At 37.6% G+C, this 21,969-nt stretch overlaps 1 protein-coding gene and 1 long non-coding RNA gene across 2 annotated transcripts in view; both read left to right on the top strand.

Annotated features, from left to right (window-relative positions):
• Positions 1-14,045, top strand: part of mllt3 (MLLT3 super elongation complex subunit) — a 31,730-nt gene extending 17,685 nt beyond the window's left edge. The window contains exons 5-11 of the mRNA XM_015020127.1: positions 1,403-1,966; positions 8,393-8,462; positions 9,016-9,154; positions 11,090-11,186; positions 11,296-11,364; positions 12,278-12,349; positions 13,314-14,045. Coding sequence (XP_014875613.1) covers positions 1,403-1,966; positions 8,393-8,462; positions 9,016-9,154; positions 11,090-11,186; positions 11,296-11,364; positions 12,278-12,349; positions 13,314-13,445 — 1,143 coding nt within the window. The 3' untranslated portion in view covers positions 13,446-14,045. The remainder of the gene's footprint in view (positions 1-1,402; positions 1,967-8,392; positions 8,463-9,015; positions 9,155-11,089; positions 11,187-11,295; positions 11,365-12,277; positions 12,350-13,313) is intronic.
• A 1,274-nt stretch (positions 14,046-15,319) lies between these two features.
• On the top strand, positions 15,320-18,962 carry LOC106938215 (uncharacterized). Its single transcript, XR_001422567.1, has 4 exons — positions 15,320-15,471; positions 15,581-15,649; positions 16,563-16,634; positions 17,599-18,962. It is a non-coding gene; the product is annotated as an uncharacterized LOC106938215 (long non-coding RNA).
• Positions 18,963-21,969: the final 3,007 nt, after the last annotated feature.

Below are 21,969 nucleotides of genomic sequence, written 5' to 3'. Positions count from 1 at the left end.
TAAAAAGTTAAAGAATAAAACACATTTATTTATTATACTGGGAACACTGACCACAGGCAGGGCTTCAGTCTGCTGGTCAGACTGGGAGAAGTCCAGAGACATCCTGGTACACAGGCTAAAGGCAAGGATAAAAGAGAAATTATCCAAAAGTGTTATAGAAAATATATATTTTTCCTTCACATTCAGAAAAAAGACATTTTCAGCATGTTGGGCTCTGACTTGTAGCATCTTTATAGCTAAATACCGGCATTGTGAAGCTGAGCTGTAAAACAGAGATTAAAGAACAGTAGCTCCAGCACTGATCCTGACTGACCTTTCCTCACAAAATCACCTAGTCTTTAATGCACTTCTCCTCTAACAGCGGTTTCTCATCAGCCCTCTCTCATTAGAAAACACAGCATGAAAACGTTAGCTACGCTAACAATCAGTGGTTACTTCGGGTCAATTTAGCTACAGAGGAACTATTTATCGGTTGTTTAGAAGCTAGTTTCTGGCTGCAAAGTCAAGTAATTCTGTTCTTTCATCCTTAGCTGTGAAAGGTAATGTCGATGAATATAGTTTGTATTGTAAAACGATTGAAACAAGTCCACACAGCACAGGACTTAAGGGGCTCCGTTCGCTCTGCTGCCACATACAAGATGGCGGTGACGTAACGTAGGACTCAGCGCTCAATGAGGCGTCTTCATGTCTATGATCTGATTGGCTGACACAGGTTTTAGCTTTACGCTACACTGCCCCCTATAGGTTTGTCATGTCTAAAACAGTGCTTTTTGTGAGGATACAAATTTCATGTCTGAAACTGATCTTGTATTATTCCTTTTGTACAATATAGCGGAGATAATTGATTTTTATGAAGATCCGACTACATATACAAGGCCTAAAGATGATTTAAGATTTGATTGAGCTGCATAAAGACTTCTGAACAAAAAATAAGAAGCAAGCCAAACCAGATATATGTGCCCAGGAATTTTAATTTTTGGTATAGTACTGAATAATCAAAGGTGTCAGAGATAATTTAAATCTGATTCACTTAAGTGCAGATTCTTTTGAGTAAGTCATTTAGGACTCTTACTCAATAAAAACCAGATTAAAATTTGTCCAAGATGTTTGTCATCTGAATTATAGTGTGTCACAACCCTTTTAAGAACTTTAGCCATAACAGGAAATTCAGAGATGGGTAGCCTTGCTAAGAACTGATTAGTTTAAAATGTTTGCTTTTTTAAATGAAAGCAGATGGTAAACATTTATATAACCTGATCCAAATACAGTGAACAGTTTACTGAGCAGAAAAATTTAGGAGATTCCCAGAAACCAAATTTGCACCAAGAAGCAGCTTAGTTTCTTTATTTCCCTTCAAGTTTATTGAATATGTTTTTGTTTTGTTTTGTTTTTTTATCTGTAGGATTGCTTCAAAGGAGGTAAAACTGACCTACTCACAACAGCCACAACCACTAGCACAAACAGCAGCAACTTTTCCAAACTCCACAAACCCTCCAAGGACCACAAAGACAAGCCTTTAAGAAACTTGAAAGAGCCCAAAAGTGCCTTTAGAGACTCTGGCTGGGAATCCTCAAAAGTCCCCAAAGAATCTTCAAGGAAACCCAAAGAGAATCAGCCACTGAGAGATAGCAATCCTAAGATGGGTTTTAAGGAACCCAAGTCTTTGTCCAAGGAGCATCGAAGTGAGTCAGTAACCCATGGATTAGGCTTAAACAAGCGCCTCTCTGTGTTGGACAGTGATGATCTTATGACCAAAAAACGCAGAAAGGGGTATCTGAAATCATCAGTAAAGCAAACATTAGGTTCAGACTCTCATTATTCCGACAAGAAAAAATCGCAGATGGCAACAACTAAACTACGCCCAGAACTGGATGAAGCAGAGCGCAAGAAAGTGTCCAGGCTTCCACCATTCCAGGAGTTGGTGGACCCCAACGACTCTGATATGGAAGATCAGACAAAGTCAGATGTAAGTTGAGCACATTACTTCTCCACTCTTAAGAGTTTTAAGAAGCAAATTAGTAAATGTTACTGGTGTGTCTTGTGGGAAACACTTCCAGTGAAACTTCAGAAGGGGGAAATATTGGTGGCTAGTCCTTGGTGTGGAGTACAATAAAATCAAAGAACCAGCAGGAAGAGAGTCTTAATGGTGGTCTGGCAAGCTGTTGGGGGCTGGGTGAAGGGGTGGACACCTAATAAACTGAGGTAGGAGTTCAGCTGTATGTGTGGCCAACAGGAAATGATCAAAGTTGTGAAGAATAGTTATAAGATGCATTTTGCAGTTGCCTTTATGACCAAAACAGCATCATTTCACCCCACCAATACTTAAAATATAGGAAAACTGCTTATTTTTGTACCGTTCCTCTGCACTTACAGGAAAGAAAAACTTACTGTAAGTGCCACTGCAGGGTAAAACTTCCCTGTAGTGGCTCTTTTCATTAGTAAAGACATTTGACTGGGTTGCCTGGTCCACACACATTTGGTGGAGAACCTCCCCATAAAGAAAGGCGGTAATAAAGCCAAATAGCAGACAGGAAAAATTTATGGTTTTACACCTGAGGAGAAAAAAAAAGAGATACTCTCATGAATGCCAAAGAGTTTGACTTTAATCTTTGTGAGAGAGGGAAAAGGGTTAGTATGTGTAGTGAAAGTCTGAATCCCACTGCTTTGAATAGTTTTCTTTAATGCATTGCTGTTTTTATTTCTATTTTTAAAAGTTTGTGTAAAAGGGGCAGAGGACTGTTTCTTTTGTGCATGTTCTGTGGATAAGCAGTTTACTCTGGCAGGGGTGTTATTAACAAGTATGATCCGAACCAGTGTTTCTTTGTCTGTGCTGTATGGACAAAGACTTTAAACTTTTATCATACAGGGAATGAGGATGGTAAAGGTTGTAAAAGGGGATGTATGGTGACAAATGCCAGGTGTTTGATTCTCCCCAAGCTACCAACCCCGGTGGCCGAGCACCAGGCCTACAGACCACTGCTCTCATTTACTTGTGTGAGCAGTGTGCCTGAAAAAAATCACAGGAGAGGAAATGTGGAGTTGGTGATAATGACAAGCTAAAGCAGAGTGTCTTGCATGAAAAATCATGTTTAGAGCACCCTGCATGTGGGAGTGGACTGGGTGATATCGCCTACAGTTTGCATAAAACAGAGTGGAGGAGTCAAAGAGGTTTACATCCTGGGTGAACTGGTGTTTGATGGCTTTTGTAGACTCTGTGCCTGTTATTAATGCACCCACTGGACCATCTATCTGGTCTGTCAGTAGTCTCATCCATAAAACCTTTAAAAAATCTGTCTTCAGATATTTCTCTGCCCAGTCTTTAGGCTTCAGCTGAAATCTGGTTCAATGGCAGCTGAGTCTCAGCCTTCCTGACCTTGGCTATGTCTCTGAGCTCTGAATATTTGGTACTTCTAGGTACTATAGGGAGGTAGTTGTTATGGAATATGACAAAACTGGAAAGTACAGACTTCCTGGTGGCTTCACGTATGATTTTTCTTAAATCCTTGGCAGTTAATTTGCATCTTTTTTTCTCAACATGTTTACTGAACCCTGTTGACTATTTGCTAGGAAATATTAGATAGTTCTGTGATCACACCCCAATATTTTTGCAGTTTCATGAGTTCTGCATCCCTCTGAGAGACTTTTGGTCATTTTTGATGTTTCAGAGTCATTTAAATCTCTTTTTGGCATACCTGTCAACTTGTCAAGTCTCCCTTTTTGGCTGGGAAACCACCGTATTTTACCCCTGTAAATTATTAGTTTTTACCATACATTTCTGTATTATAGTAATTGTATTGCCAGACCCCTCAACTCCTGCCCCTCTGATGGTAGCAGCAAACTGCTACAAATTTCCCCTACTCTCCAATCCAAAACCCATTTTTCCTAAAGAAAAGAATCTGCCTAATAATTATGTACACCTTGATTTAAGGTGTTGACATCCATAGGCCACAAGCACCTTATTAAATAGATACACATCACTTGTTGTGAGTAAATCCATTAAGCAATCAAGTTTATCCACCTTGAAATGAGAAAATATGCCTAAAAGTGATAAAATAGTCAATATACTCCCTTGCCTAATAAGTGTGCACACTGTGTAAATTACATATATACACAGTGTGAAATATTTCAAGCCTTTTTTTCTTGTCACTTTGCAAAATAATTTTTTCTTGTCACTATGCAGATAATGAAAACACAAAATTCAGTGTTTCAGAAAATTTTAATATTGTAAAAAATTCAAATACATGGAAAGTTGAGTGGAAGGAAAAAGCAACCCATTCCTTGTGACACTTCCTTTATTCCTTAAAAGAATTTCTCAACCTCCGATGCTAGTGCACCTTTTCTTACCACACTTTCCTTCCACACAACTTTCTGTTCATTTGCCTTTTTATAATATTCAAATTTTCTGAGACGCTGAATTTTGGTTTTTCATTCTCTGTATCCAGTAATCATCAAAATTACAAGCAATGAAGGCTTAAAATATTTCACTCCGTAAAAAAAATATATGATGAGTTTCTTATGTTCTGAGGTGAATGACGAAATATATTGACCTTTTTCCCTATTTTTTTATATACGCATATGATACAATTGCATTTCTTTTTAAATATCCAACTTGTTGCTGTCACTGAGGGAAGAGGCCTGATTCATCTCAGCAGACTGATATTCAACTTTAATGGGCTGGAGTGGAGCAGGACAAAAGCCCTAAAAAGGAGTGGTACTGAGATTTATGGCACATTGAAGAAGCTATCCCATAAACCAACAGACCAGCTGTGTGTTGTTTGTTGTCAGGAGGTAATGACCACTGAAGTCTTTTATCCTCACTGTGCTCTTTTTCTTTCATGTTTCTGCTGGAGGTCACTGTTCGCTTTGTCTTCTTGGACAACTGTGGTTTATGCTGACACTCCCACATGAATTAGAGTTTGCACACTTGGATCCAAATCTATTTGAAAAATTGGAAGCTTGATACTACTTCAGTACGGTTGACTTTTAAAAAATAAGTATATAGCTTTTATAGTGATTGCTGTAATTTATGTACTTGACTCCAGATTAGTGCTGTATTAGCTTTGTCCTCTTGTTGTTATTGTTCCTTTTTCCTTTTTTGTATGAATAATCAAAATACCTAATAAACATAGTATTAAAAATAAGTATAACAAATAGCATGGTATTTACACAAAATGTTTTAACAAAGATGTATGACATGATCTAATTGTCTCAATTTAACTCAATAGAAATAGAAAGTTCCTGATTTGTCCTGAGAAAAAAAATGGCCACATAGTTCGAATGTTTGTGATTTTTAATGTGGGGTCCGGACCCTCCAATCTTGGAAAAGTCTAAAATCCCCCCAAAGAAATCTTGAATGAAACCCTTGTATTTAAACAATATCAGTTTATAAAAGGCAATAGAAACAAAGAACGAAGTAAATCTGCCATTCATCTAAGAAAAAAACAAGAATTAATTTTTAGGTCCCCCCACTATTGTTAGAACAATGGTTCAGTCCAAAGTGTAGGAGGAGCAACAGCAGAGCTGAACTACACAGACTCCATTAGAGCTTGTGAAGGTGAAGTGAACCTGTCAGCTGTGGCTCTGCAGCACTAACAAAAAACCCTCCAGTAAGTAAATACTTAAAGCAAAAGACATGTAACACGTTTTATTTACTTTCGCTGGTCAATAGAGTGAAACGCATTAACAATAAAAATCAGTCCACAGTTCGTTATTTCATTACTTTGGCTGAATCATGATAAACTGCCACCTTATGGTTTGGAAATCAAAACTAGCAAAACTGCTACATTGCTTTCATAGACTTAGCTCGTTTTTCTTTTCTAAGGTAGCCAGTATTTAAATTATATTTAGCTCTCTAACTCTTACTTTAATAAGAAGAGTTTGAAATGGGAGCGAGCAACTGAGCATTACCACTAGCCAACAGCTCTGTATGGGAGCCGAGAGCAGAGAAACTGTTGCATCTGACAGTAAAAAAAAAAAAAGTATGCCTTTATATCTTACCGTCTTCAACGTAGACACTTTAAAACCACAATATAAAATCTGAATATTTTTCTAGAAAACTGGTGCTGACCTTTAAGTTTAAGTTATGATACTTCCCAAATGTTCAGTTCCTACATATTTATAGGTTTTAACATGAAAAATAAATAAATAAATAAAAGTTTAAAGTAACTTAAGTTATAATTTAAATAACACATGACTTGTATTGAGAACCACTGCAATAAATCAATATTTATGAGGAATTTTATTAAGCAGAGTTACTTATTAAAACTTGTTTTTATTTAGACCCTTAAGTTTTTGTAAAGGTGTAGCAGACACTAGAGTTGTGACACTGAACCAAACTCATATCTAAGCAACATTTGAATCTTAGTTTGACTTATATGGGTCTCAACAGGTTGTTTACTGAGAAAAGCACTTTTGTTATTCATTGCTACTTACTAGTCATTTTTGATGGTGCAGCTCATCACACACACAAGAAAATTTAAACCACATTTTACTGTAACTTTGCTGACCCCAAACCCCCCAAAAAATTGCTCTTAAAAAATTTCCCTGTTTATGGTCCCCCACCCATTAATGAGATGGGATTTACGCCCTTGGTGATGGCATTCTGCCAGACACAGAGAGGAGGGACGACAATATAGAGACAGAAGCAACATGTCACTGTTACTATTGGAAGATAAGTAGCAACTGGGTAATTAGTGTGTTTAATATTAGTATAGACCAGTTTTAAAGGAAGGTGTTCCTTCTCGTATAAAATCAAGTTAACTTGATGGAGAAGGGTTGTTTCTCACTCCCTCATATAATGGAAGGTCTACGAGTCAGAGAGGCATTGAGTATTACATAAAATTGACTTCTTTAGTGTTGTATCATGTTATAATGTTATTCCCTCATCAAAAACATATCACAAACTCATTGCTTTCATCAGGGGTTTCCCCCAGGCTTTAAAAATGGCAGTTATCAAACCACTGATTAAAAAAAACAATCTAGACAAATCACTCCTCCAAAATTACTGGCCAGTCTCCAACATTCCATTCATCAGGAAAATTATTGAAAATGCAGTGTTTTAACAGTTAAATGGCTTCCTTATGATAACCAACCGCTTTGATGTCCTTCAGTCTGGTTTCTGTGCTCACCACAGAACTGTGACTGCCCTTGTCAAAGTGTTTAAGAGCATTCATATAAAGATAAACTGTGGAAGAATCACAGTGCTGATTCTGTTGGACCTCAGCGCAGCATTTAACAATATTCACCATGACATATTATTGAAAGGACTGAAGAGTTGGGTTGGACTCTCTGGTCCAGTACTCAGCTGGTTCAAATCTTGCATACAGAGATTTCTTTATTGCAATAGGAAACTTCTCATCGAAGCACACAGAAATCACATGTGGGGTACCCCAAGGTTCAATCCTAGGAGCCCTCCTACTCCTCCCATTAGCTCAGGCTATAAGAGGAGCTAAGATTAGCTACCTTAACTACGCAGATGACACACATCTCTACATTACTATGTCACCACTTGACTCCGAACCCATCACTGAACAGATGCTTAGAACAGATAAACGTCTGGATGCGCCAAAACTTTCTCCAGCTAAACTGAAACAAATCTGAAGTTATTATTTTTGGACCTAAAGAAGAACAATATATAGTCCATGCATAGCTTCAGTTACTACAGTTGACAACTAGTGATCCGACCTGAAATCTGGGTGTAATAGTGAACTCTGACCTGAACATTCAGAGTCACATAAAGACAGTTACAAAGTCAGCCTTCTATTACCTGAATAATATTTCCAGGATTAGAGGACTAATGTCTCAGCAACAGTGTCTTTTCAGGTTTGACTAAAAAAAAAATCAACCCTCCAGCTGCTGCTTGATCCAGAACATTGCTGGAAAATGTTATTCATGCATCACGCTTCCAGATTGGATTATGATGCATTATTCTAAATAAAACATTATTTAACTGCCTGCAGGTTGTACAAAAATGCACCTTCCAGATTTCTGGCAAATCACCAAAAGTTGTCACACCACTCCTTATTCACTCTACAGTAAATCATAGTTCTTACTTATGGGGTTCTCAATAGTCACCAGCAGAGATCTCAGAATTTGAAATCAAGTCTGATTCCGAGATGTTGAACATCTGTTACACTGTACGGTTGTTGTGGATGACGTGTTTTCAGTGATGCATCAAAAAGCAGGACTATTGTTTTCCATATGGCTATTATAATGTCGTTTCTCAAAAAGACTAGTTTTTCATTGTTTATAGTTAACCAGTCAATGAGAAGAAATCTCCCAATGTAAAAGTTGCAACTAGAGTCAGCAGATGTGTTGGTGGGTGGTGGTAACAATTTTCTGAACAAACCATGTATATTTTCTCTACGAGGTTTCTTTGTGTTCTTTTTCTCAGTCTGAACAGCCCAGTCCAGCCAGTTCCAGCTCCAGTTCAGGCTTTGCTCCCTCACACCACAAACGTCAAGGTAGTACACCTGAATTACTCCCCTCTAGCTGCTGTTTACAGGAGTTTACACACAAACAATATCTGCAGTTCAGTCCATTTTATTTACAAGGTGCCAGTTCACAAAAAATCTGCAACTGAAACTCTGCAGATTGCAGTAAGCCGACTTTCAATGATTAAAGCAACGTTAGGGGAGAAAAGGAAACCAAAACTTCTCTTGAATAATGTTGGAAACGGACAACATCGGACAGGAAACAACTGAGAGTGGTGGGCTTGACATCACTCTGAACTACAGAAAACCAAGGAGTGCATTGGTGGGAAAAAAAGAGATCCAGATTTTCCAAGAATAAAATTTTAATGAACAGAAAATTTGATCAAATTCATGTGTCACCCAGCCCTGCAGCATAACAAGCCCTGTCTAAACAGGACAGAGGGTAGGTGCCAGAAAATGGCCAATTTCAATAGGAACCAGCACCACATCCAACATCCTACTTTTATTACTGTACTTCATTTCTCTCTTTCAATGATTTCATAAATGAAAAGTTGTTGTGTGTGTTATTGTATTTGACATGCAGTGCTTGGGCCGCTGCAGTCAGTGGTGCAAGATCTGCAGTCAGACGACAACGATGACGATTCAGAAGAACTTGAAGACCACGACATGGACTCTGATGCAGAACGACCAACACAAACATGTCTCACACACCACCAACACAGGTTAGTGACCAGTAGGCAGAGCAGAGTATTATCAGATCTTGCAAAATAATCCATATTTAGGTATAATAATAATTATAATAAAAAAATTAAAACATTTTTTTAATTACAATATAATATATTGTATAATAATACAATACAATAAATTTGAAACGGCCAAAGTGATTTTCATCTCCCTAAACTGGTGCATATCTTCCTACAGCAGCTACCCACTATATTCATAATTTGGAGGTATTTTGCTATGAGGCAAACAAACGAGAAAATCCCTGAAAAACTGATTAGTCTGCTCCAGTTCCAACAGCAAGGTGTGTTTTCCAGGTGCACAGTTGGTATAGAGTCTGTTGCATTGCAATGTTCCGTTCTACTGCAGATACCAACTAAGACAGAAAATGTCCATTAACAAACAGCTCCTCATCTTGCTAAATAGTGAAACCACTAAAGATACTTTCCCCCTGACAAGTCATGCACTAACTAGTCAATGTGCAGTTTGGTTCTATCCCAGGTAGTGAGCTTCTCCATTACATGCTGTTCCTCACTATTGTGTGCGGTCCATGAGAGCATAGCAGCTGTGATCAACTCTCCTGATGTTTGCAGCAATGCAAAATCTCCAGGTTCTGGTTCTGATGGACTCAAATAAACCTAGATATTTTATTTTGTCTTATAGAAATTCATTGCTCAAACATAATAACAAAGACTCAGATCAGCTGATTATTCCGTTACACATAAAAATATAATTACATTCTGGCACTTTATTGTTTTAAATGTGTAACCTTTTGGATTTAGGTACAAAATATGTAAACCAATAGCCACTCATGAACTTTATTTTATTCAAAGGAAAAGTAAAATTCACATCTTACATAGTATTAGGTTGAGATGTGTGCCACTAAACTGGTACTCAAACAGAAATCTGACTACAGCTTCACCGTTTCTCTCTTCTTTATTGCTGTTCATTCTTCAGAGCGATGAACTACTAGCAGCGCTACTAAATCACGGTCATTCCACTCCAAAACGTAGCATGTGTTCCTGCCGCTGCTCCTGATTAAACTCATAATTATACTTCTCTGTACTGAGCAGGTCTCTGATGGCAAACAGCATGTTTGTGGCCCACAGCTAAACTGTAATGTTGTTTGGAGTTTTGAGAGATAATCACAAGTCAGTCAACGACTGCGGTCAGCTGTCAATCCAATCACTTTGGTGCAGTACTCAGCTCGGTACAGCTGGTACTACTGTTGAAGTAGGTACAAAAATCTGAATACAGCCAGGCAGAGCCGTGCCAGATCTGCTAATGGAAAAAGAATCTGGACTGGGACCAAACCAGTTAGAAGCGATCTAGTGGAAAAGCATCTTACGGCTATTCTCACACAGCAAGTCCTGATGCTCAATTCCATTTTTTTCCACTGAAATCCAATGTTTTTTTGGTGCTCATGCATACTACTGAATGATGTAACCTTAATCACATTTCTACGTGAACGGTTTACGACACCAAAGCAACCCTCATGAGCATAAGAAGAATGCAGACGTCACACAACAGTGCTCTGTTTATGGCAGTATTAATGGACGATGCCGTCTGTGAATGGATTTTAAAGTTACTGAGCAATGAGAGCCGACAGTCTTGCCACAAGATCATAACAAGACAAAGGAAGCTGATAAAAAGAAACAACTGTGACTTCATTATTATAAATTTCATCTATTATTTATTCCCAGATTTACTGCATCTGGCTTCTTCTGGTGTAGAAATATGATGCTTGTCTCACATCAGTGATATAAAGGAGCTTTTGAATGGAAAAAAAGATTAATTGCATACAAAATTTTTACATGTTAAAATGTATGTAATTAATGAATCAAAATTAATGCGTTAAAGTCCAGGCCCTAATATAAATGTTTTTTTTTTCTTTGTTATGAGGACACAACTAACCCTGAGGACTTTGTTGTCCTCAGGGTTAGTTTAAGTGATGGCAGTGAGACTGATGGCTCCTCTCCCTCATCCCCCACCCACAAAGAGGCCCCAGCTTTGATAAAAAGCACCAATAACCAGGTAGAATATTAAAGCGCTCTACAGCTATGTATTCCATAAATTACCTGACGTGAGAACCAAGCAGTCAACTGTATGCTGTTGTAAACAGTGTGACTATGTTCTTTTCCAGATTCTAGAGGTGAGGAGCCCCATCAGACAGAGCAAGCAAGACAAGAATGAAAACCTAGACTGTGACAAGGTAAACCCACTAGGTCAACATTCAAATGAAGAGTACTGTATACACAGATAGCAAGGAACGGTAATTCAGTGTTGAATTATGATCAAAAAGGTAGATTTTTGATTGAGGTCGATGATTGATGGTGGATCAGCCATAAAAAAATCATCTAATTCTAGTCAAGTAACCAATGTTGAAAATATGTAATTGAATCAATGTTGTGTTGTGGTTGAAATCTAATGATTGAAATGCCAACGTCTGATCAATGCCAAACATCAATTTGACATTGATGCCGGTCAATGTCGAATCAATGTTTGTCACAATGTTTGTCACTTCTCCTCCCTTTCCCACCTTCCCTCCTACTTTCTAAGTAATTTTTTAAGTTGTGTACACACATTTTTGAAAATATAGTAATTTGAGATAATTGTGAATGACATAATACGCATTGTCTACCAAAAAATTGTGTGTTGAACACCAGTGAATAAACTTTTAATAGTATGTTATGATGTAGACCTATCAGACCAAAAAATGTACATGAATCAATATTGATTCCTTAACTTTCAATATAAAATCAACACAAGTGTGCATGTAGATCCACATTCACATGATGTTTGAATCAACATTGCTAACTATATCAATGACACTAGTCAGTTATGGTTGAAACCCTAACGCTGATTCAACTTATAAATCACCGAACACTTTAAATATTGATTCAATGTCAGGCTTCAACGTTGATTCAGTGTTTCTGCTTTTTGTTGTTTCAATGTGGATTCACTCATGTTTTTCTATCTGGGCTGTAAAAGTGCACACAGCTCCCATTTTCTATACAAAAACAACTTCTCAAAAATGACCCTTTTATCCTTTGTTTTGGGATTTCTTTGCCTTGGTATGTAAACTGATTGCCGTGAAGCTAACTGCACGTGGCTGTGTTTTCCAGGCTTACCTGGATGAGTTGGTAGAGCTGCACAATAGACTGATGACACTAAGGGAAGGCCATATACTGCAGCAGGTGAGCTTTATTTGTCAATATGTCATTTTGACTCAAGCACTGATGCATAATAAACACTTCTACATCCTGGGCTCCGAAAATGTTGACCAGAGCAGTTATATGAGACAAAACGGTCCCTCACAGTAAAATCCTTACTTTGATCAACTGAAGTCAGAAAATGAAACTGACTTTTTTCAGATATGTATTTCTGCATGTTTGTGATTCTGACTTAATCTAAAGAAATCATCAAATTTAGTTAATCAGAACATAACATTATTACTTCTGAGTGATGAAGGACTTGATGAACATTCTGGATGAGTTGTCTGCACTCAGTCATGAATTAATGCATCAATGTGGCATAGCTTTCTGAGCGAATTAACCAAGATAAGCAAATGTAAACATCTGAGGTTAATGTTTGCTGTTTGTCAATATGTTGACAAACAGTTGACAATTTTACTAATTCTTCAAATGTGCATTAGCCATTAAAACCTTTTTGTGGAATTAAGAAAAGTATTTCAAATTTTGCCATTTCCATCAACCTTCCCTAATGCAATATTTGAAATTGTGCTTTAAAAATTGTAGAGGTAGAGGTTGATGACTTTGTGTCAGACCATTGGGAATGATTTTCGGACGGTTCAGGCCTTAAGTTGACAGAAAACCTGTCAATCATTCTTTTCATTTTCTCTACCAGTCTGTCTATCTGAGCAGGCTGGTCTTCTTGCCTCTTGACTGCAGCTGACAACGCAGACATGTACACGAATATCAGGACCACAGCCAATCAGAGTTTTCACTGTCTCCAATCGGTTTCAAGTACAATATGGGTCCAAGGTTTCGCTTGTTCAAATGAGAAAAGGAAAACTTTAAGTCTCTGAGACTCTTTCTCTCCTTGTAACAGAAGTAAACATTTATTCTGCTGTTTCCGTTCAGAAAGCTGTTGAAGTTTCAGTGTTGGTAAAAACATTCTGCTGTTTCTTGTGGTTTCCAGATCGTAAACCTGATTGAGGAGACGGGGCATTTCCACATCACAAATACTACTTTTGATTTTGACCTTTGCTCCCTGGACAGAAGTACTGTTCGGAAGCTGCAGAGTTACCTGGAGACCTCGGGATTGTCCTGAGGCTCTGAGTGGCTGGGCTTTAGACTCTCTGTTTCTGTTTTGACTTTTCCTGAATATAATCAAGGTTGGTTGTTGCACTGCATCCAGTCTGCTGGAGCCCTGAATCCAGCAGGTCGTCCTGCAAGTGGAAAGCAGCGGGAGGCGCTGTGGGGGCAGAGCCTGTCCAACAGGAGATCACCTGTAAGGCCTTGTAGCTTCAACTGATAGCAGCATGGTGGCTGGTTTCTCTTAATGAATGTGCATATTGATACATGTATGTTTCTTGATTTGTTGTTCATTGTGACAAACACATGATCAGCATTGCCTTACAACATGATGTCTTATTTATTGAATTTATTTTGGAAGCGTATGTGTGTGTAGGTGTGTGTGTGCATGTGTGTGCGTTTGTCTAGGTGTGTGCGTGTGTATGTGTATATGTGCGTGCACGCGTGCGTGTGTGTGTATAAAATGGTTCTGGCAGAATGAGACAGTGGAAGCACTTCACACTTCACAAAGAGCAGATCTTCCAACCTGTGAGATTTGATCATCATTCTGAATTAAAAGATCTTTAACTGGAGATTTAAGACAGCCCTGATCCACTGGGTATAGAATTCACAAATTNGGTTCTGGTTCTGATGGACTCAAATAAACCTAGATATTTTATTTTGTCTTATAGAAATTCATTGCTCAAACATAATAACAAAGACTCAGATCAGCTGATTATTCCGTTACACATAAAAATATAATTACATTCTGGCACTTTATTGTTTTAAATGTGTAACCTTTTGGATTTAGGTACAAAATATGTAAACCAATAGCCACTCATGAACTTTATTTTATTCAAAGGAAAAGTAAAATTCACATCTTACATAGTATTAGGTTGAGATGTGTGCCACTAAACTGGTACTCAAACAGAAATCTGACTACAGCTTCACCGTTTCTCTCTTCTTTATTGCTGTTCATTCTTCAGAGCGATGAACTACTAGCAGCGCTACTAAATCACGGTCATTCCACTCCAAAACGTAGCATGTGTTCCTGCCGCTGCTCCTGATTAAACTCATAATTATACTTCTCTGTACTGAGCAGGTCTCTGATGGCAAACAGCATGTTTGTGGCCCACAGCTAAACTGTAATGTTGTTTGGAGTTTTGAGAGATAATCACAAGTCAGTCAACGACTGCGGTCAGCTGTCAATCCAATCACTTTGGTGCAGTACTCAGCTCGGTACAGCTGGTACTACTGTTGAAGTAGGTACAAAAATCTGAATACAGCCAGGCAGAGCCGTGCCAGATCTGCTAATGGAAAAAGAATCTGGACTGGGACCAAACCAGTTAGAAGCGATCTAGTGGAAAAGCATCTTACGGCTATTCTCACACAGCAAGTCCTGATGCTCAATTCCATTTTTTTCCACTGAAATCCAATGTTTTTTTGGTGCTCATGCATACTACTGAATGATGTAACCTTAATCACATTTCTACGTGAACGGTTTACGACACCAAAGCAACCCTCATGAGCATAAGAAGAATGCAGACGTCACACAACAGTGCTCTGTTTATGGCAGTATTAATGGACGATGCCGTCTGTGAATGGATTTTAAAGTTACTGAGCAATGAGAGCCGACAGTCTTGCCACAAGATCATAACAAGACAAAGGAAGCTGATAAAAAGAAACAACTGTGACTTCATTATTATAAATTTCATCTATTATTTATTCCCAGATTTACTGCATCTGGCTTCTTCTGGTGTAGAAATATGATGCTTGTCTCACATCAGTGATATAAAGGAGCTTTTGAATGGAAAAAAAGATTAATTGCATACAAAATTTTTACATGTTAAAATGTATGTAATTAATGAATCAAAATTAATGCGTTAAAGTCCAGGCCCTAATATAAATGTTTTTTTTTTCTTTGTTATGAGGACACAACTAACCCTGAGGACTTTGTTGTCCTCAGGGTTAGTTTAAGTGATGGCAGTGAGACTGATGGCTCCTCTCCCTCATCCCCCACCCACAAAGAGGCCCCAGCTTTGATAAAAAGCACCAATAACCAGGTAGAATATTAAAGCGCTCTACAGCTATGTATTCCATAAATTACCTGACGTGAGAACCAAGCAGTCAACTGTATGCTGTTGTAAACAGTGTGACTATGTTCTTTTCCAGATTCTAGAGGTGAGGAGCCCCATCAGACAGAGCAAGCAAGACAAGAATGAAAACCTAGACTGTGACAAGGTAAACCCACTAGGTCAACATTCAAATGAAGAGTACTGTATACACAGATAGCAAGGAACGGTAATTCAGTGTTGAATTATGATCAAAAAGGTAGATTTTTGATTGAGGTCGATGATTGATGGTGGATCAGCCATAAAAAAATCATCTAATTCTAGTCAAGTAACCAATGTTGAAAATATGTAATTGAATCAATGTTGTGTTGTGGTTGAAATCTAATGATTGAAATGCCAACGTCTGATCAATGCCAAACATCAATTTGACATTGATGCCGGTCAATGTCGAATCAATGTTTGTCACAATGTTTGTCACTTCTCCTCCCTTTCCCACCTTCCCTCCTACTTTCTAAGTAATTTTTTAAGTTGTGTACACACATTTTTGAAAATATAGTAATTTGAGATAATTGTGAATGACATAATACGCATTGTCTACCAAAAAATTGTGTGTTGAACACCAGTGAATAAACTTTTAATAGTATGTTATGATGTAGACCTATCAGACCAAAAAATGTACATGAATCAATATTGATTCCTTAACTTTCAATATAAAATCAACACAAGTGTGCATGTAGATCCACATTCACATGATGTTTGAATCAACATTGCTAACTATATCAATGACACTAGTCAGTTATGGTTGAAACCCTAACGCTGATTCAACTTATAAATCACCGAACACTTTAAATATTGATTCAATGTCAGGCTTCAACGTTGATTCAGTGTTTCTGCTTTTTGTTGTTTCAATGTGGATTCACTCATGTTTTTCTATCTGGGCTGTAAAAGTGCACACAGCTCCCATTTTCTATACAAAAACAACTTCTCAAAAATGACCCTTTTATCCTTTGTTTTGGGATTTCTTTGCCTTGGTATGTAAACTGATTGCCGTGAAGCTAACTGCACGTGGCTGTGTTTTCCAGGCTTACCTGGATGAGTTGGTAGAGCTGCACAATAGACTGATGACACTAAGGGAAGGCCATATACTGCAGCAGGTGAGCTTTATTTGTCAATATGTCATTTTGACTCAAGCACTGATGCATAATAAACACTTCTACATCCTGGGCTCCGAAAATGTTGACCAGAGCAGTTATATGAGACAAAACGGTCCCTCACAGTAAAATCCTTACTTTGATCAACTGAAGTCAGAAAATGAAACTGACTTTTTTCAGATATGTATTTCTGCATGTTTGTGATTCTGACTTAATCTAAAGAAATCATCAAATTTAGTTAATCAGAACATAACATTATTACTTCTGAGTGATGAAGGACTTGATGAACATTCTGGATGAGTTGTCTGCACTCAGTCATGAATTAATGCATCAATGTGGCATAGCTTTCTGAGCGAATTAACCAAGATAAGCAAATGTAAACATCTGAGGTTAATGTTTGCTGTTTGTCAATATGTTGACAAACAGTTGACAATTTTACTAATTCTTCAAATGTGCATTAGCCATTAAAACCTTTTTGTGGAATTAAGAAAAGTATTTCAAATTTTGCCATTTCCATCAACCTTCCCTAATGCAATATTTGAAATTGTGCTTTAAAAATTGTAGAGGTAGAGGTTGATGACTTTGTGTCAGACCATTGGGAATGATTTTCGGACGGTTCAGGCCTTAAGTTGACAGAAAACCTGTCAATCATTCTTTTCATTTTCTCTACCAGTCTGTCTATCTGAGCAGGCTGGTCTTCTTGCCTCTTGACTGCAGCTGACAACGCAGACATGTACACGAATATCAGGACCACAGCCAATCAGAGTTTTCACTGTCTCCAATCGGTTTCAAGTACAATATGGGTCCAAGGTTTCGCTTGTTCAAATGAGAAAAGGAAAACTTTAAGTCTCTGAGACTCTTTCTCTCCTTGTAACAGAAGTAAACATTTATTCTGCTGTTTCCGTTCAGAAAGCTGTTGAAGTTTCAGTGTTGGTAAAAACATTCTGCTGTTTCTTGTGGTTTCCAGATCGTAAACCTGATTGAGGAGACGGGGCATTTCCACATCACAAATACTACTTTTGATTTTGACCTTTGCTCCCTGGACAGAAGTACTGTTCGGAAGCTGCAGAGTTACCTGGAGACCTCGGGATTGTCCTGAGGCTCTGAGTGGCTGGGCTTTAGACTCTCTGTTTCTGTTTTGACTTTTCCTGAATATAATCAAGGTTGGTTGTTGCACTGCATCCAGTCTGCTGGAGCCCTGAATCCAGCAGGTCGTCCTGCAAGTGGAAAGCAGCGGGAGGCGCTGTGGGGGCAGAGCCTGTCCAACAGGAGATCACCTGTAAGGCCTTGTAGCTTCAACTGATAGCAGCATGGTGGCTGGTTTCTCTTAATGAATGTGCATATTGATACATGTATGTTTCTTGATTTGTTGTTCATTGTGACAAACACATGATCAGCATTGCCTTACAACATGATGTCTTATTTATTGAATTTATTTTGGAAGCGTATGTGTGTGTAGGTGTGTGTGTGCATGTGTGTGCGTTTGTCTAGGTGTGTGCGTGTGTATGTGTATATGTGCGTGCACGCGTGCGTGTGTGTGTATAAAATGGTTCTGGCAGAATGAGACAGTGGAAGCACTTCACACTTCACAAAGAGCAGATCTTCCAACCTGTGAGATTTGATCATCATTCTGAATTAAAAGATCTTTAACTGGAGATTTAAGACAGCCCTGATCCACTGGGTATAGAATTCACAAATTAAAAAAAAAAATTAATTATTATAAATATGTTTTCACACCATTGTGGTTTGGAGCTCCAGATGGATGGAGATTATGTCTGTTCTCCATTTTTTTTCCCTCAAATGTTACCATATAAATAACAGAAAGCCTCTAAATCACAGACATGCTCAGAATCACTGACCCATAATTAGTTTTGGATTTATTAAAAGTTCACATAAAGAATTTTTTTTTTTTGTAATGATGCATCGTAGCAATAAAGCTTATTCTATTGAAAAACCTGTATACTCCCTTAAAGTGGTTCCACGTTTCTAAAGAAAATACATGTTATGTTTTCATTTGCAGAGTTGACTCTTCAAATCCTCACTGCCAATGCCACGCAGCTTTTGGTAAAAGCAGTGTGATGCTGCGGTGTGGGAGCGGAGTAGACAAGGCTCATCATCATTGGTTCACAATGCAGATATATAAAAGATGAATCAGCTGTAGGATATTGGTTGAGCTGATTTTAGAAGTTTTTCATGGATATAACCCACAAATGTTCCTTGCAAATGAGGCACAATTTAAAGTTTTTTCATAACTGTCTGGGATTTATTGCCAAGAAATTATGTTACGTTAATACAACAAAGAAATAAATTATCAAATATATATGTACTTTTTATTTTAAGTGTTGTAATCTGTTGCAGCAAATCCTGCCCTTCTGGAATGTCCAAATATTCAATTGTGTCTGTTTAGGTTGGTGTAATCATTTTTCTCACAGGAAGTTTGTCTGCAATCTCAGGAAGAGGGCTCCTAGAGAAACGGGAACTCACTTTCTGCCGTCAAACATGAGGACAGAAGGTCTTGATTGCTGCATTTCAGTGGAAATATCTTTTTCCCAGAATACGGGGATGGGAAAGGGGTTCTGGTGGTCAGGAACTGTTATGTAAGTGGAAAAACGTACAGCTTAATTTATTTTTGGCTGAATTGGCAAATCAAAGTTTGTCATTAATTTTTAAGAGAAATGTTTCTGGGGACACATTTGACAGATACACATACTGAAGATGAGGATAGTCTCTTCCAAAAAAAAAAATCCTGACATTTTTTTCTAACTCTCTTTTTCTTAGGGTCTCTTGTGTATTGTGGGAAAAAATAAATGTTTTGTATGATGATCAGAAAAATTTCTTTTCAATGTTTCTTTATTTCACACAGGAGAATGAATCCATTTTATTCCACTTGTGCATCCATACACACCGACATATTTTACCTATTCCACTAATTTTGATCAACCCAAGGTAGTGCATCATTGTGAAGTGGAAGGACAATATTTCTATAGATAAAAATTTCGAAAGTGTAGTGTTTATTTCTTTTTCACCCCCTTTGCTAATTCTTGATCTTAGTGTCTTTACCAGCTGTAAGCATGTAAAAACTGAACATTTAGATCTGCCTCTACTAAAGAGCTTAACTTAGCTTAGCTTAACTTTATTAGATTTAATAAAGAACATGCTTTAGGCTTTCCACAGTTGAATTAATCCTAATACAATACATTAATGGTTGGAAAGCCATTTCTTCTGCTGGATAAGTTTGAAATATCTTTTGCAGCGGGCTTCATGATCATAACTTATAGTAAATTATCCAGCCTTATGAACACTCAAACAATGCTCCCTTCAATGTATCTTGAAAGAGAAAATTGGAAAATATGGTAACACTTTATTTGAAGGGGGTTGAATAAGACTGTCATGACACTTTCATAAACATGTCATAACTCCTGTCATGAACATCAATAAGTCTTCATGAATATTTATGACTGTTGTCATACAGCGTCATTCGGTAAATTATGACACTTTTAATACAAAGTTGACATTATTCAAAATGTCTTTGTTATGACAACTTGACATTAACCAAGAAATCATTATTGTTTAAACTTTACCTTTAATAACAAAGTTACCTAATTTTTAAAGTGAAATCAGTAATTATTTTATAACAAATTTATATCAGTAATGATTTCTTGGTTAATGTCAAGTTGTCATAACAAAGACATTTTGAATAATGTCAACTTTGTATTAAAAGTGTCATAATTTACCGAATTACACTTTATGACAACAGTCATAAATATTCATGAAGGCTTATTCATGTTCCTGACAGGTGTTATGTCATGTTTATGACAGTGTCATGACAGTCTTATTCACCCCCCCCATCAAATAAAGTGTTACCGAAAATATTTGGCATTTGAATTCAACAGCTGCATGCTGTATTCAACTTATATATATATATTTTTAAAGAAATGCACCTTTTGTATTTTTGTTTTCCGCACTAATGTTCTGTGTTCAGACTGCTGACGGACATTCTGTTTATTTTTGTTTAATATTCTAGAATACTGTTAGATTTTAATGTTGATAGCTTACCATAAATCAATATTTTACCAGCTTGCTAAAAAATAATCAGCATTTGGGTTCAGCTTAAATCCAAGGAAGTACTCATAAGTAGTTTAATAGATTTCTGGATTCTCAAAGTCTCAAAAGGAGGACTCGGGGAGAATGAATCTTGAGGGTTTTTAAAGGGATGAGGGGAAATGGTTCAGAGTCCAGGCAAGCCAGCAGGATATCCTGTTTTAGCTTCCAAATACCATTTCCTCGAATAAAAGGGGAGACCTTCGAAATAATCCTCCACAGAAGAGACACAGAGACATTGATTGTCATCCTGGCTCAAGGCCAAGGCTGAAGAGAAAGGATTCCCTCCTACAGCGTCAAAAAGCTCCTCAAGGAAGTCATTAAAGCTCAACTGTGATGAAAAGTTTAACTTCCCAGAGCTTTCTGAAAGCACACTGTTCCCAGGTACACATGAAGGATGCGTCTTAAAGGTTGGAATGCACTTTTTATTTGTAATGTGACGTTCCTTTTTATTAGATAACATGTCCTTATCATATAATTATGTTTTCTGTGTGTTTTGTGAGGTTACTTATTTTCTGGCTTAAGTCTTGTCTGCTTTTTGTGCAGAGATGTCAAGAAATTAGATAAACAGAAATAACTGGAACAGAAAAGAAGCAAAACATACAGTTATTATTGAACCCTAATCACTGCCTCTTCTTTATTTTATGGTCAAAAATATTCACTCTGCCATCCAAATCATTGAATTTAGGTGATCTAATCACTTTCATGGCCACAGGGAAAACCAGCAGGCGACTTTACAAACGTGGGAAAGAATGGGTCGTTCAGTGAACTCCAGCTTGGTACCATGATAGGATAACATCTATCTGTACAATAAGACCAGCGCTGACATTTCCTCCTTTCTTAATGTTCCAGTCTGTTGGTCCATCACTTTAAATTCATAGAGTTTGTGGGAAGAAATAGGCAAAATATTAAAAGTTCCAATGGTATGAATATTTTTGCAGGATGAATAACTTCACAGCTATAGAGTTGGATCCAGTTGATGAAAACTCCATCAGAAGCCTTTAATTTGTTTTTTTTTTTCTGCACAGCTTATTGCCATCATCACCATTAAGACACTGACAGCAAAATAAAGACCACCAAAGCATGTCCAGTTTTTGTAAGCAAAGGCATTTCAGCCCTCTGACCACTCCGCTATTATCACCAAATTTGCACAGAGCTGCAATAATTCAAAGACACTTAGTTGCTTTTGGCTTGCTTGTGTCCCCCATTTCCACCCTGCAGCCAATCGTATTGACCT

Source organism: Poecilia latipinna, unplaced genomic scaffold (assembly GCF_001443285.1).
Source record: "Poecilia latipinna isolate Pla-1442-1.1 unplaced genomic scaffold, P_latipinna-1.0 Scaffold2535, whole genome shotgun sequence".
Taxonomy (NCBI): domain Eukaryota; kingdom Metazoa; phylum Chordata; class Actinopteri; order Cyprinodontiformes; family Poeciliidae; genus Poecilia; species Poecilia latipinna.
Note: the sequence above shows the minus strand (reverse complement) of the source record. Positions and strands in the feature narration are given on the sequence as shown.